Source organism: Podarcis tiliguerta (assembly GCF_965153285.1).
Source record: "Podarcis tiliguerta genome assembly, chromosome: 13".
NCBI lineage: Eukaryota > Metazoa > Chordata > Lepidosauria > Squamata > Lacertidae > Podarcis > Podarcis tiliguerta.
Genome location: NC_139546.1, coordinates 9,554,846 through 9,567,143, shown reverse-complemented (window position 1 = coordinate 9,567,143; position 12,298 = coordinate 9,554,846). Strand labels below are relative to the sequence as shown.

General features: G+C 48.0%; 1 protein-coding gene across 2 annotated transcripts; it reads left to right on the top strand.

Annotated features, from left to right (window-relative positions):
- Nucleotides 1–901: 901 nt before the first annotated feature.
- On the top strand, nucleotides 902–4,530 carry LOC310661637 (uncharacterized protein). 2 transcript variants are annotated; one of them, XM_083408049.1, is made up of 4 exons: nucleotides 3,503–3,704; nucleotides 3,860–4,155; nucleotides 4,254–4,330; nucleotides 4,435–4,530. In XM_083408049.1, exons 1-4 carry the CDS (start codon nucleotides 3,559–3,561, stop codon nucleotides 4,492–4,494), a joined length of 579 nt encoding a protein of 192 aa, XP_083264175.1. In that variant the 5' UTR covers nucleotides 3,503–3,558; the 3' UTR covers nucleotides 4,495–4,530. The 2 variants fall into 2 exon arrangements, 1 of the variants encoding a protein (XP_083264175.1); XR_014504004.1 differs by lacking the exon at nucleotides 3,503–3,704 and adding an exon at nucleotides 902–3,485 and having other exon boundaries at nucleotides 3,860–4,530.
- Nucleotides 4,531–12,298: the final 7,768 nt, after the last annotated feature.

The following is a 12,298-nucleotide window of genomic DNA, read 5'->3' as shown; positions in this document are numbered from 1 at the left end:
CCCCCCAAATGGTGCCCAAATTGCTACCTTTGTTTCTTATATATTGTATTTTATTGTATTGTATTACACATTGAATTCCATAAAATGATACTCGTCTTAAGTCTGCATGATAGCTCCTGCAGTCCTGCATCAATTTTGAACTTTTCCATCACGCCCACTTTGCCTCCCCACTGCACCCCACCCTGTTACTCTGCTTCCCCCCCAGTTGACTCCGAGTAACATTTCTTGGCATTCCCAAATCACCCCACTGTGACTTTGCAGGTGGTGCTGACAAAGACATCCCTGAACGGCAGCTTTATTTCTTTCCCCCAAATGGACCAGGGCTCCTGCCCAGCCATTCCGGCATCCACACAGCTGCAAGGACATCCAGGAATCAGCATCCCAGAAGCTGCCTGCTTCTTCTTGCCTGGCTTCCCAATCAGAACCCCTCTCTTTACACACGAGGTGTCCTCTGCAGCGGGCAAGGGCAGCCCTTCCCTGGGCACGCAGCAGAGAGCCATCTTAGTTGCCTTGACAGGTGGGGAGACTCTTTTCCCAGCCAACAGGGGGAAAGCAGTGAAAAGGGGGCGGGGATAATAAATAAATTTAAGGTGCTGGAATGCCACCGGAACCATAGAACGCCGGTCCTAAAGGATGTACGGTGGCTCACAGTACATTTGCGAGCACAATTCAAAGTGTGGGACCTGTATACCTGGAGTAGGGTAGCCACCTGGTCCTTTAAAAAACAGAGTTTTAAAATCTCATCCTTGGCAGCAAACTTAAAAGGAGAGGAATCAGGCTGAAAAACCTTGTGTTGAGCAAGTCCAGCCATGAAGCTAGCTGCCTCCCCCCCCCCCTTTGCCCCACTTAAGAAAGAATCTGGTATCAACCTGGGAACTTTAAAAACAAGCTTTACTTACTTTATAATCATGCATCAGTTCACAACAAAATAGGCATTAAAAACTGTACAGGAAAAATACTGTTATACATTTGCAGGAGACCCTAAACACTAGAAATTGATAAATGGTAGGATTTTGATGAATTGGGATATCAATGAAAGTATAGGCTTGCAGAACTGTGCCAGACAAGGAATTCCTGGGTTGACTTTTGCAAACCAGGCCAGCCGGTCTAGCAAAAAGCAAATCTGTTAACACACCTGAGCTCGCTGGGCACATGACCCAAGGGGAAGTGGGGATGAGCCCCAAAGGTATGGTGGGTACACAGCTTATGGTTTCTTTCTTTCTTTCTAATTTTATTTTCAATGCATAATTACAATATAAAATACAAAAATAAAGCATAAATAAGAAAAATCAAAGGAAAAATAAAAATAAACAATATCAACAACCAAACATAACAATACGTACATACATTTTGACTCACTTCCACCCTTTTTAGACTTGAAATTTCCCATTTATCTTATTTGTTGTGTTATTTTATTTACATATATGTTACTTCTGGTTTTATGCCTTTTATAGCCGTTTCTTCATTTCACTAACCCTGCAAAAGTCATTCATTACGTATCGATATATTTATTCCAGAACAATGCTTTTTCCTGTACTCTTTAACACAGCCCCATTCTTTTATTAATTTTTGATCTGACTGTCCCCTCAATACTGCCATTAACCTTGCTGACTCTCCCACTCACATGAGAGCCCATACTGGATCCTGCTTCCTCCACAGGAATAGCGTGGCTCTCAAATCCATGTCCTGAGGGCAGAGAGCAAAAACGTTTCTCTCTCCCCTTTCTCCAGCCCAGGCAGAATTGCAAGGGGTCAGTGCATCTGGCTGGTAAGGAGATGGTCGGAGTTTGGAGCCCAACCAGGGCTGGCTGTGGGCAGGATCCTGGCATTGCCGGGGGTTGGACTGGATGACCCTTGGCATCCCTTCCAACTCTACCATCAAGCAGCCAAAGGAAGGGGCGGGGGAGCAAGATGCAGAACCAGGGGAGGCACAACCACACACCCCAACAGCACCCTCTGGCCTGACCCACGGTGGACTCATCCCACCACACTTTGACCCCCTGGTTTTATTTTTCTTAATTCAGCTGCCTGGCAACCCAGCAGCCTGGCCCCTGTTTGCCAGCTGATGTCCCAAAGTGCTGCTTTGCAAGCAAGACTTATATTGCCCTGCAAGAGAGATGCCTGTCAGATGATGGTGAGAGACTTATCAGCAATGTTCAGAGGGAGGAACTCTGAAGGTAAGAGGAGCTCCGAGGCCCATAGAAATAACATTATTATTACTACCATTTGTGGTGGTCCTGTCTAGAGATACAAAGATTTTGGAATATGATTTATGAAGAGATAAAGAGATTGATAGAAACTACATTTAGCAAGAAACCGGAAGAATTTTTACTAGGAATGGTTTCAGATAATATTCCCCAAAATAAAACCAGGTTATTTATGTAAGCAACGTCAGCAGCAAGGGTTATGGTGGCAAAACACTGGAAAGATAAAAATGCACCCACTAAAGATGAATGGGTAGTCGAATTGTGCGAGTACTTGGAGCTCGCAAAGCTGCCAGATGCAGTAAGAGATAAACCTAAAAAGATGGTGAAAGAAGAATGGGAATGTTTAAATCATTATCTAGGGCATAAGGGTTCATCAAGGTTATGTTTAGAATGATACCGCATAGGGAAATGTTCCCTGATACCAAGATGAGGGATTCTAGGGAATGCAGATAGAGAGAATTGATAAGAATAATGATCTGTTGTGACCTTGACGGAAGCGTACAATAGACGAGCCTTCTTGTGTTTTGGCTCATCTTCCTCTTTTTTTCCCCTCCCCCCCCCCTTTTTTCCTTTTTTCTTTTTTTCCTTCCTCCTCCTTCTTTCCTTTTTCTTTTTTCTTTCCCATAATGGCTTATGTTCTATGCCATGTACTTTGATATTTTTTGTAGATTTTTAGGTTTTTTCATTATTATTATTAAGGATTTTTCTTTTGTAATTTTGGTTGTTTATATTTATCTGTATTGGTTTAAAGCAAAATAAAAGTATTAAATAAAAAATATTATTATTATTAGGGTCACCCATCACTGATGGGCGTGGCCTGGCTCCCTGGCTTGCCTTGTCCACAGCTGTCTATAGCTTGGCAGGTCCTCAGCTGTGGTCCCCAGATGAGATTTTCTGTTATGAATAACTGGTTGGTAACTTCCTCTGTTTTTATTTTCCTTTCTGTCTCACAGCTTCTCAAAAAGGAAGGGCAATGGAGCGGCTGTGGCGCCGTGGGGAAGCCCTACAAGTTGTGGTATGTTAATTCCATGGGGAATCCATTCCCCACATGTGCCAAATAGGGCGGGGGGGGGGGGAGCAGGCCTGCCTCACCCCAGCCCCCAATAATTGGGGAGGGCCCAGGGGACCCCGGTGCCCTAGAGTGGATGCTTATGCCAGGAAAATACAATGTCCTTTGTCTCTCCCAGGGAAGTGGTTTGGGAGGAAAGCCAAAGGCTCCGGCCCACCACCACCAGAAGCAGCAGCCCAGCGGTGCAAGGGGGAAACTCCGAATGTGCAGGTATGCTGTGATTTGATTTTACCAACCAGCAATATTAATAATCCAGTTTTATTACGCAAAACCAAGAACATTTATGGCAATCCATTGTTGCAGGGGCCGAGGGCCAGTGCCTGCTCTGCCCATTGGGCAATCTGGCTCTGCTTGGGAAGGCTTCTGTGGAGATGCATCCCAGAATTCTCCCCACCCCATACGTCCTTCCTTCAGACAGAAGCGGACATGGTGCGTGGAAGTGGACCGGGGGAAGACGTGGCTCTTCCCTTGCTGGGGATGGGGATTGCCATTTCCTCATGCCAGCAACGGGACAGCCAGATGGAGGAGGAAGGCCTGATTTAGATAGTCCTGTAGTTAACCCATATTTCTCCTAATTTCTCCAGGAATGAGGCTTCAGATCCGGCTCCCGGGACGAAGAGCAAGATACCATCCCGGCGGTTCCCGGCTGAGGACCCTCGCGCCGGTTCCCCCCTGCCCCGTCTCCGTGCGGGCCTGGCTCCTCCCCGGCCCTGCCTGCCACAGAAGCAGCAGACAAGGTTTCCTCCAATTCGAAGAACATCTCGAGTTATTTTAGAGAGGGAGGAAACCTTGGCTGCTGCTTCTGAGCAAGGCCGGCCGGGGCGGAGCCAAGATGCCCGTACGGAGGCGGAGGCCAGGTTGCGGGAACTTGTAAGATCAGGTAGGAGGAAATGCCCCCTTCCCAGGTCCCCATCCTCCTGCCCCAGACTGGGGCTAGCGTGGCTGGGAGTGCCGGCTGATGTCTCCTTTGCTTTGCAGCGAGGGAACAACTCAGCCTGGGAGCCGCCGCATCCCGGGAGGGATTGGAGCCCAGGTGGAGGATACCTGCCTCGGAGGTAATGGGACGGGGGGAAGGAGGGGGAAGGAGATAATGGGACAGGGGGAAGCAGCCCTCAGCGTTGAGTTCTCCCCTGCTTTAAAGATCCCTTCTTTCTTGCAGGATCTCCCCACTGCACCGCTGTGGCTGCTGCCCAAGCCTCCTCCCAGAAGAAGACCGTAGGATGTTCCGGCAGAACCAGAGACTTTTTTAGTAGCTTTAATTCTGGGCTGCATCAATAGGAGTATAGCATCTAGATCAAGGGAAGTAATAGTGCCACTGTATTCTGCTCTGGTCAGACCTCACCTGGAGTACTGTGTCCAGTTCTGGGCACCACAGTTCAAGAAGGACACTGACAAACTGGAACGTGTCCAGAGGAGGGCAACCAAAATGGTCAAAGGCCTGGAAACGATGCCTTCTGAGGAACGGCTAAGGGAGCTGGGCATGTTTAGCCTGGAGAAGAGGAGGTTAAGGGGTGATATGATAGCCATGTTCAAATATATAAAAGGATGTCACATAGAGGAGGGAGAAAGGTTGTTTTCTGCTGCTCCAGAGAAGCGGACACGGAGCAATGGATCCAAACTACAAGAAAGGAGATTCCACCTAAACATTAGGAAGAACTTCCTGACAGTAAGAGCTGTTCGACGGTGGAATTTGTTGCCAGGGAGTGTGGTGGAGTCTCCGTCTTTGGAGGTCTTTAAGCAGAGGCTTGAGAACCATATGTCAGGAGTGCTCTGATGGTGTTTCCTGCTTGGCAGGAGGTTGGACTCGATGGCCCTTGTGGTCTCTTCCAACTCTATGATTCTATGATTCTATGATAATTGCTCAGCTATCAGTGGCCGCTGCCCAAGCCTCCCCCCAGAAGAAGACCATTGTAGGAAAGAGGTACCTCTGGAACGCCCTCTAGTGACGTACCAGCAGCTACCCAACCCACAGTGAGAGGGACCTGTTCCTTTGATTACCTGGGCCCTACTGTTCTTACTTCCTCAGGTCCTTTGTGGATTCTAGGTCACTGTACCCATCCCTATAGGCCAAGACATGCGCTGGCACCAAGGCCTGCAGAATCCCTTTCCGTCGTCTAATCCTCTTTTAAGGAGGGACACAGTACAAGTTGAGCGTCAACGGGGAATGGGAGAAGAACCTTCCTGCATGAGAGCAGAAAGGAGATGCTCTCGTCCGGAAGTGGGTGGGCCAAGCTTTCTTTGGGAGCAATGTCAGGGCAGGGGCATTGGGCATCCATTCCCCACGTCTGCCAGGAGGAACCCAAGTCCTCCTTCCTCCACAGGGCCACGCTTCAAGAGATTGTTGTCCGTTGCCACTTCCCAAGCTGAAGGACAAGAGCGAAACTTTGTCATCCGTGGCGTTCCAGTCCGGCCTTTCTGGATTGTAAAGTCCTTCCAGGTCGCTGGAGGGATCCATGCTGCTCCATGTCTCCAGGGATGCCATGCATGATGTCTGAATGTGCCAGTCCCTGACGAGGAGAATGGCATCACTGGCATTCTTACAATAAAGAAATTGGAGGAAATTCTTGCTTTCGGTAATAATAATAATAATAATAATTATTATTATTATTATTATTATTATTATTATTTATTTATACCCCGCCCATCTGGCTGGGTTTCCCCAGCCACTCTGGGCGGCTTCGAAAAGAATATTAAAATACTGTGATACATCAAACATTAAAAGCTTCCCTAAACAGGGCTGCCTTCAGATGTCTTCTAAAAGTCTGGTAATTGTTGTTCTCTTTGACATCTGGTGGGAGGGCGTTCCACAGGGAGGGCGCCACTACCGAGAAGGCCCTCTGCCTGTAACTTGGCTTCTCGCAGTGAGGGAACCGCCAGAAGGCCCTCGGCGCTGGACCTCAGTGTCCGGGTAGAGCGATGGGGGTGGAGACGCTCCTTCAGGTATACTGGACCGAGGCCATTTAGGGCTTTAAAGGTCAGCACCAACACTTTGAATTGTGCTCGGAAACGTACTGGGAGCCAATGTAGGTCTTTCAAGACCGGTGTTATATGGTTTCGGCGGCCACTCCCAGTCACCAGTCTGGCTGCCGCGTTCTGGATTAGTTGTAGTTTCCCGGTATGCCAAGGATCAAATAATATTTATTAATAAATATTGTTAAAATGAAAAAAATAATGAGCAGTTTTCTTTCCTTCTCTGCCTTCTCTGACTGCTGCTGAAGCCGGTTCTCAAAAGCTCCTTTGTGTCCTTGAAGCTGCAGGTGAAGTCTCTCCACCATCTCCCCCTTCAGGCTGCTGTTCAGCAGGTGAAGCTGATTCCTGACCCATGACACTATTCGCTGCCCCAAGGAGCCCCTACTCCTGCCAGTTGGGTGCCAACTTTCAGGGAGCAAGACGGGGGAAGTATTGGACCAACCGGGGGGGAGGGGAGGCATGGACTTGCGAGGCATCTTCCCATGAGGATTTTCTATGAAGTCCATGTCCATGAAATTGGCCATAGCCCACAATTTCTTTCTATTATAGCCCAGGTCTGTAAGGCTGGTTTCTCTGGAGGTGTTACAGTGGGTGGTGGACACAACCAGGTCCTTGGAGAGGTTTGTGTGAGGCATCTGGAAATTAGCAAGGCTAGCCAAGCCCTGGCTCCGTTGCCCACCAAAATCGAGGAAATTCTGTTTCTGGGCAGATTGCCAGAGCCCCAACATTCACTCTCCCTTTCCAAGTTACTTGGGAAGACGGGAATCAGGCATAGCCCAGGTCTGTAAGCTGCTTCCCAGGCGCTTGGAGGGGGTGGTGGGAGGCAACTGGGCCTTAGCAGTACCAGCCAAGCCCTGGCTTTGTGGCTCACCTAAACTGAGGGAATTCTGTTTCTGGGCAGCTGGCAGAGCCCCTCTTCGCTGGGCATGGGACTGCCGCATGCCCCGGCCTCCACAGGAGACTCACAGTCCCTCTTCGTCTCTGTTCCTTTTTGGCCACGGTCAAACGAGGGCGATGGTGACTGGACTACTGATCCTAAGCTGAATAGGTGTCCAGCCCAGCTTCAGGTTCTTCACCAAGTGCCCCCTTCTAGAACCCACCGCTCTCAACCGACTCTCAACTGCCTCCCCCCCCCCCAACATTCAAACTCCCTTTCCAAGCCTCCTCCAATCTTCTCTCTCCACCAGAATTCCTCTCTCTCTCTTCCCCCCTCCCTCCCTGCTTGACATTCCCTTGGAAATTCTAATAGCATCACCTTAACTGCACACAGTATTGTTATAGATTATGGGGGGATCCCACCAAAAACTAGAAATTAATAGATGGTAGGATTTGGGATTATTTGGGATGTGAAGGGAGAAATACAAGCGACAGAGGAATTCCTGGGCTAGCCTATGCAAAAGGACCTGGCCAAGCAAGGACCTTTAAGAAACTATTCAAGGCCTTGGAGAGCCTAACTGGAAATGCCAGAGAACTCTGTCTTGGTGTGAGGTGGCAGAAGAAGAACGAGGAGGAGGAGGAGGAGGAGGAGGAGGAGGAAGAGAGTCTGGATCTGACTTGGGAAGACTGGCTGTCCTGCTGTGGGGGTCAATTCCCTCTTGCAATGACTCTGCTGTGAAATCTGGACTCCCTCCATGCAGACTGAAGATGTAAACAGGTGAATAAACGGTATTTCTTAAAGCAAGGGCACTCTCCGCCATGTCTCAGTTCTCTAAAGGAGAGAGCCTGGAACCCCATGGGCTCTTGCCACCGCTTGGCAGAGAGAGGGGAGGCACCCAACTTTTGGAACAATATTTTATACACCCTGCTCCCTGAAACCACCCTGTTACAAGTACTTGAGCTTTCCGTTCTTGGTTCCTAGGAAACCAGGGAAAGAAAGCTGCAGGTTCCTCATCCCTGTTCTAAAAAGAAGGTGTCTTCCCCCAAACGATCCTGGGAATTGTAGTTTGCCAGGGGTTCTGGGGATTGTAGGTCTGTGAGAGGGAAGCTGCAATGCCCCAGATTGTTTGTGGAACATCATGTGCTTTAAAGGCTCATTGGATGCCCTTTTCAACATGGAATTGTCAAGTTGGAAGGGGACCCCGAGGGTCATCTAGACCAACCCTCTGCAATGCAGGAATCTCAGCTAAAGCATCCATGGCAGATGGCCATCCCACCTCTGCTGAAAAACCTCCAAGGAAGGAGAGTCTACTGCCTGAGGGATTTCTTCCCACTGTCAAACAGCTCTTGCTGTCAGAAAGCTTTTCCTGAAGTTGAGTCAGAATCTCCTTTTTGTAGCTTGAAGCCACGGCATTAGGTCCTGAGGAGAAAACAAGCTTCCCCGTTCTTCCTTGTGACGGCCCTTGAGATATTGTCAGGGCTTCATGGTGTGGCTTTCATATCCATGTCCTGAGGGACAGAGAGCAAAACGTTTCTCTCTCTCCCCTTTCTCCAGCCCAGGCAGAATTGCAAGGGGTCTGTGCATCTGGATGGTAAGAAGATGGTCGGAGTTTGGAGCCCAGCCAGGGCTGGCTGTGGGCAGGATCCTGGCATTGTCCAGGGTTAGCGCTATTAGCCATTTAGCGGCTATTAGCGGCTATTAAAGGCTTAAGGGATTAGCGGATTAGCTTGCTAAAAGGCTATTCGTGGTTTAGCGGCTTAGAAAAAGGGGGTGGGGAGCGAAAAAAAATCTCAAAACTCGCAAGACATTTTCGTCTTGCGAAGCAAGCCCCTAGGGAAATTCGTCCTGCGAAGCGCATTGAAAAACGGAAAACCCTTTCGTCTAGCGGGTTTTCCGTCTTGCGAGGCATTCGTCTTGCGGGGTACCACTGTATACAGCCTTTACAAGACATCCGAAGGCAGCCCTGAATAGGGAAGCTGTTTAGTGTTTAATGTTTTATTATGCTTCTATATATATGTTGAAAACAGCCCAGAGTAGCTGGGGCAACCCAGTCAGATGTGCGAGTATAATAGTAATACTGATTATAATAATAATAATAATAGCCCAGAGGTCTTTGACTTTTTTGAGTCCATGGCTCCCTTGACCAACTACAGTCATACCTCGAGTTGAATGTGCTTCGGCTTGAGCGCGTTCGAGTTGCGCTTTGCGTCAACCCAGAAGTAATGGAGTGTGTTACTTCCGGGTTTCACTGCTCGCACATGCGCAGATGCTCAAAAGGACGTCACACACATGCGCGGAAGCGGCAAAACGCGACCTGCGCACGAGCAGAAGCACCGCCGCGTCTTGCGTTCCGTTCGGGATGCGAACGAGGCTCTGGAACGGATCCCGTTCGCATCCCAAGGTACCACTGTACAGTGGTGCCCTGCAAGACGAATGCCTCGCAAGACGGAAAACCCGCTAGACGAAAGGGTTTTCCGTTTTTCGATGCGCTTCGCAGGACGAATTTCCCTATGGGCTTGCTTCGCAAGACGAAAATGTCTTCCGAGTCTTGAGATTTTTTTTCGCTCCCCACCCCCTTTTTCTAAGCCGCTAAACCGCTAATAGCCTTTTAGCAGCTAAGCCGCTAATCCCTTAAGACTTTAATAGCCGCTAATAGCCGCTAAACCGCTAATAGCGCTAATCCGCTAAGCCGCTAATAGGGTTGCTTCGCAAGACGAAAAAACCGCTAGATGAAGAGACTCGCGGAACGAATTAATTTCGTCTTGCGAGGCACCACTGTACATTCTTTCTGCGGCAGCCCTGTGAGGCTCAGGAGCCCAGCTATGTCACCCCTTGCCAGCAGAGCTGGCAGCCTCTCGTCCTTTTTCTCCTTCCCTTGTGGAGTGTTCCCTCCTTTCCCCTCTCCTTTGGAGTCCTCTGGACAACGGTGGCTGCTGCCCCTTCCCTAAAGAGAGGTGCCTTCTCACACTGCCCCACAGGGGCCTGGGAAACACCCCCAGGCCAGCTCCAGAGGCACCATTTGCCTGGGGAGCTTGTACCCAGGGCTGCTACAATAAACAGCAGTGCAGGACTTTGGGAGGCAGAGACGCAAGAAGGCATCAAGGGGGGGGGGAGGGAAGGAAAGAGGGACAGAGGCCAGTGTTGCTTGCGGCACCCTTGGCCATCATTCAAGGCACCAAAGGGTGCCACAGCACCCTGGTTGAAAACCACTGCCCACCCAACAAGCATCATACATACATCACAGAAAGAGGCAGTCTTGTCTCCTGGCTTGTCTCTTGTCATGATACCTGACAATGCTTGCTGGTTGCCCTTTTCTGGCCAGTCTGAGCCGTTCCCTTGAAATGGTAAATACCTCTGTTCTTGAATCGATTGTCACAGATCTACTCCTATTTATGTGAGAGGTTTATAGCTTTGGAAGGATTTGTAAGTGAAAAGAACTACAGTGGTGCCCCGCAAGATGAAATTAATTTGTTCTGCAAGTTTTTTCGTTCTACGAGTTTTTTCGTCTTGCGAAGCACCAATGTGTATTGACGGTTTCCCATAGGAATGCATTGGCGGTTTTTTAAAAAAAGGCACAAGACGTTTCGTCGAGCGAAGCAAGCCCATAGGGAAATCCGTCTTGCGAAGCACCTCAGAAAACGGAAAACTCTTTCGTCTTGCGAGTTTTTCGTCTTCCGAGGCATTCGTCTTGCGGGGCACCACTGTATTGGGAAAGGTTTTTCCTTCAACTGCAGAGTATATATCTGGGGTCATTAAGAGGGTCAAGGTGGCTTCGGGTTTGCTCTGTGAACTCAAAGAAAGTGTCTCTTTTTTCAGGGAATAGTTTATAATTTTTGAATGGTGAAGGATTGCTTTTTCTCTAGGGTGCGTGTCTGCTATGTCTAACACCCATTCCAACTTCTGTTGCCCAGCGCCTGCAAGCCCCCTACTATGACATCATAGAATGCTTGCAGTGTTGTTGTTTTTTCAAAACCCACCAGCATCTCCTCATCAGGAGCAGAACTGAGCAGCTTCTGTGAGTGAAGTGAAGGGCTGTTTCTCAGAAGGAAGAGACTAGGGTTCAAATACCTCCTTATTAAGATGTGAAGCTAACTGGGTAACCTGGGGCCAGGTTGTGGGGATTAAACGAGAAGGTGAGAACTATGTATGTCGCCAAGGAAGGATAGAACCTTTTTTATGTATGCTACAACTCATCGCAAAGTATTGAAAGACACAAGATTTACCCACCCAGGAAGAATGGCAGATGAAGCTGATGGCGGAAATGACTGGCAGAATCCGAGACCAGGGAGAAGAGTCGATGGAAGAAGAAAAAATTTAAAGTATATTTTCAGAAATACTGCAAAATTAATGAATGTTAGAAGAATACTGGAATGAAGTTATAAGGTTTTAGCAGAAATGTTATAAAGATTTAAGCAAAAACTGATTGTTAATGGGTTAAAGTGGAAAATTTAAAGTTAGATTGTGTTAAGATAAATTATAGAACAAAAAATTGAGAAAGAGGGAAAGGATTTGCTGAATTAGCTAATTTGAACTAGAATACAAAAAAGGGAGGTGTGAGGAAGTCGAGGAAACAAGTAAATGAAAGATAAAGATATGGAAATTGGATGTGTTTTTAAATGCTTTTGTTTTTTCTTGTTGTCTTGATGTATTGTTTTTTCTTTCTATTTTTGATGTACTGTTTATTAATTTTTTATTGTTTTTTATTCTCTCATATATATTTTTTCTGTAACTATAAAACCACTAACAAATATTATTATAAAAAAAAGAGAGAACTATGTATGTCATCTTGAGCTCCTTGGAGAAAAAGGTGGGATATCAATTCAGACGCCCTCAGAAGGTGGTGGACTCTCCTTCTTAGGAGGTTTCTTATATACAGAGGTTTCTGCTGTAAACTGCATCCTGTGATGTATGTATGATGATTTTGGGGTGGTCTTTGGCTAAGGGGCTGGGCAATGTCAAAAGTCTTTCAAGGTTCCTGCACACTTTGGTTCAGGGTCTCTCGCTCCTTGAAAGGAGGGGAGGGAACTCTGTTGCAGCAGAAAAATAAAGATCTGCCTTGCTTTCCACTGGATCCTGCCTCCATCCATTCTTCTCTGACTGATCATGGACTTAAGGGAATCAGAGTCCCATGGGGAGTTGGGCAGCAAAAGCCAAACCCCAATTTTTACATCATACT

Bases quoted from the DNA above. Each gene is read 5' to 3' on its own strand.
- LOC310661637 (XM_083408049.1), top strand. From the start codon at position 3,559: ATGGCAATCCATTGTTGCAGGGGCCGAGGGCCAGTGCCTGCTCTGCCC. The intron at 3,705-3,859 runs GTGCGTGGAAGT...TAATTTCTCCAG, and splicing joins TTCAGACAGAAGCGGACATG to GAATGAGGCTTCAGATCCGG. The intron at 4,331-4,434 runs GTAATGGGACGG...TCTTTCTTGCAG, and splicing joins GGAGGATACCTGCCTCGGAG to GATCTCCCCACTGCACCGCT.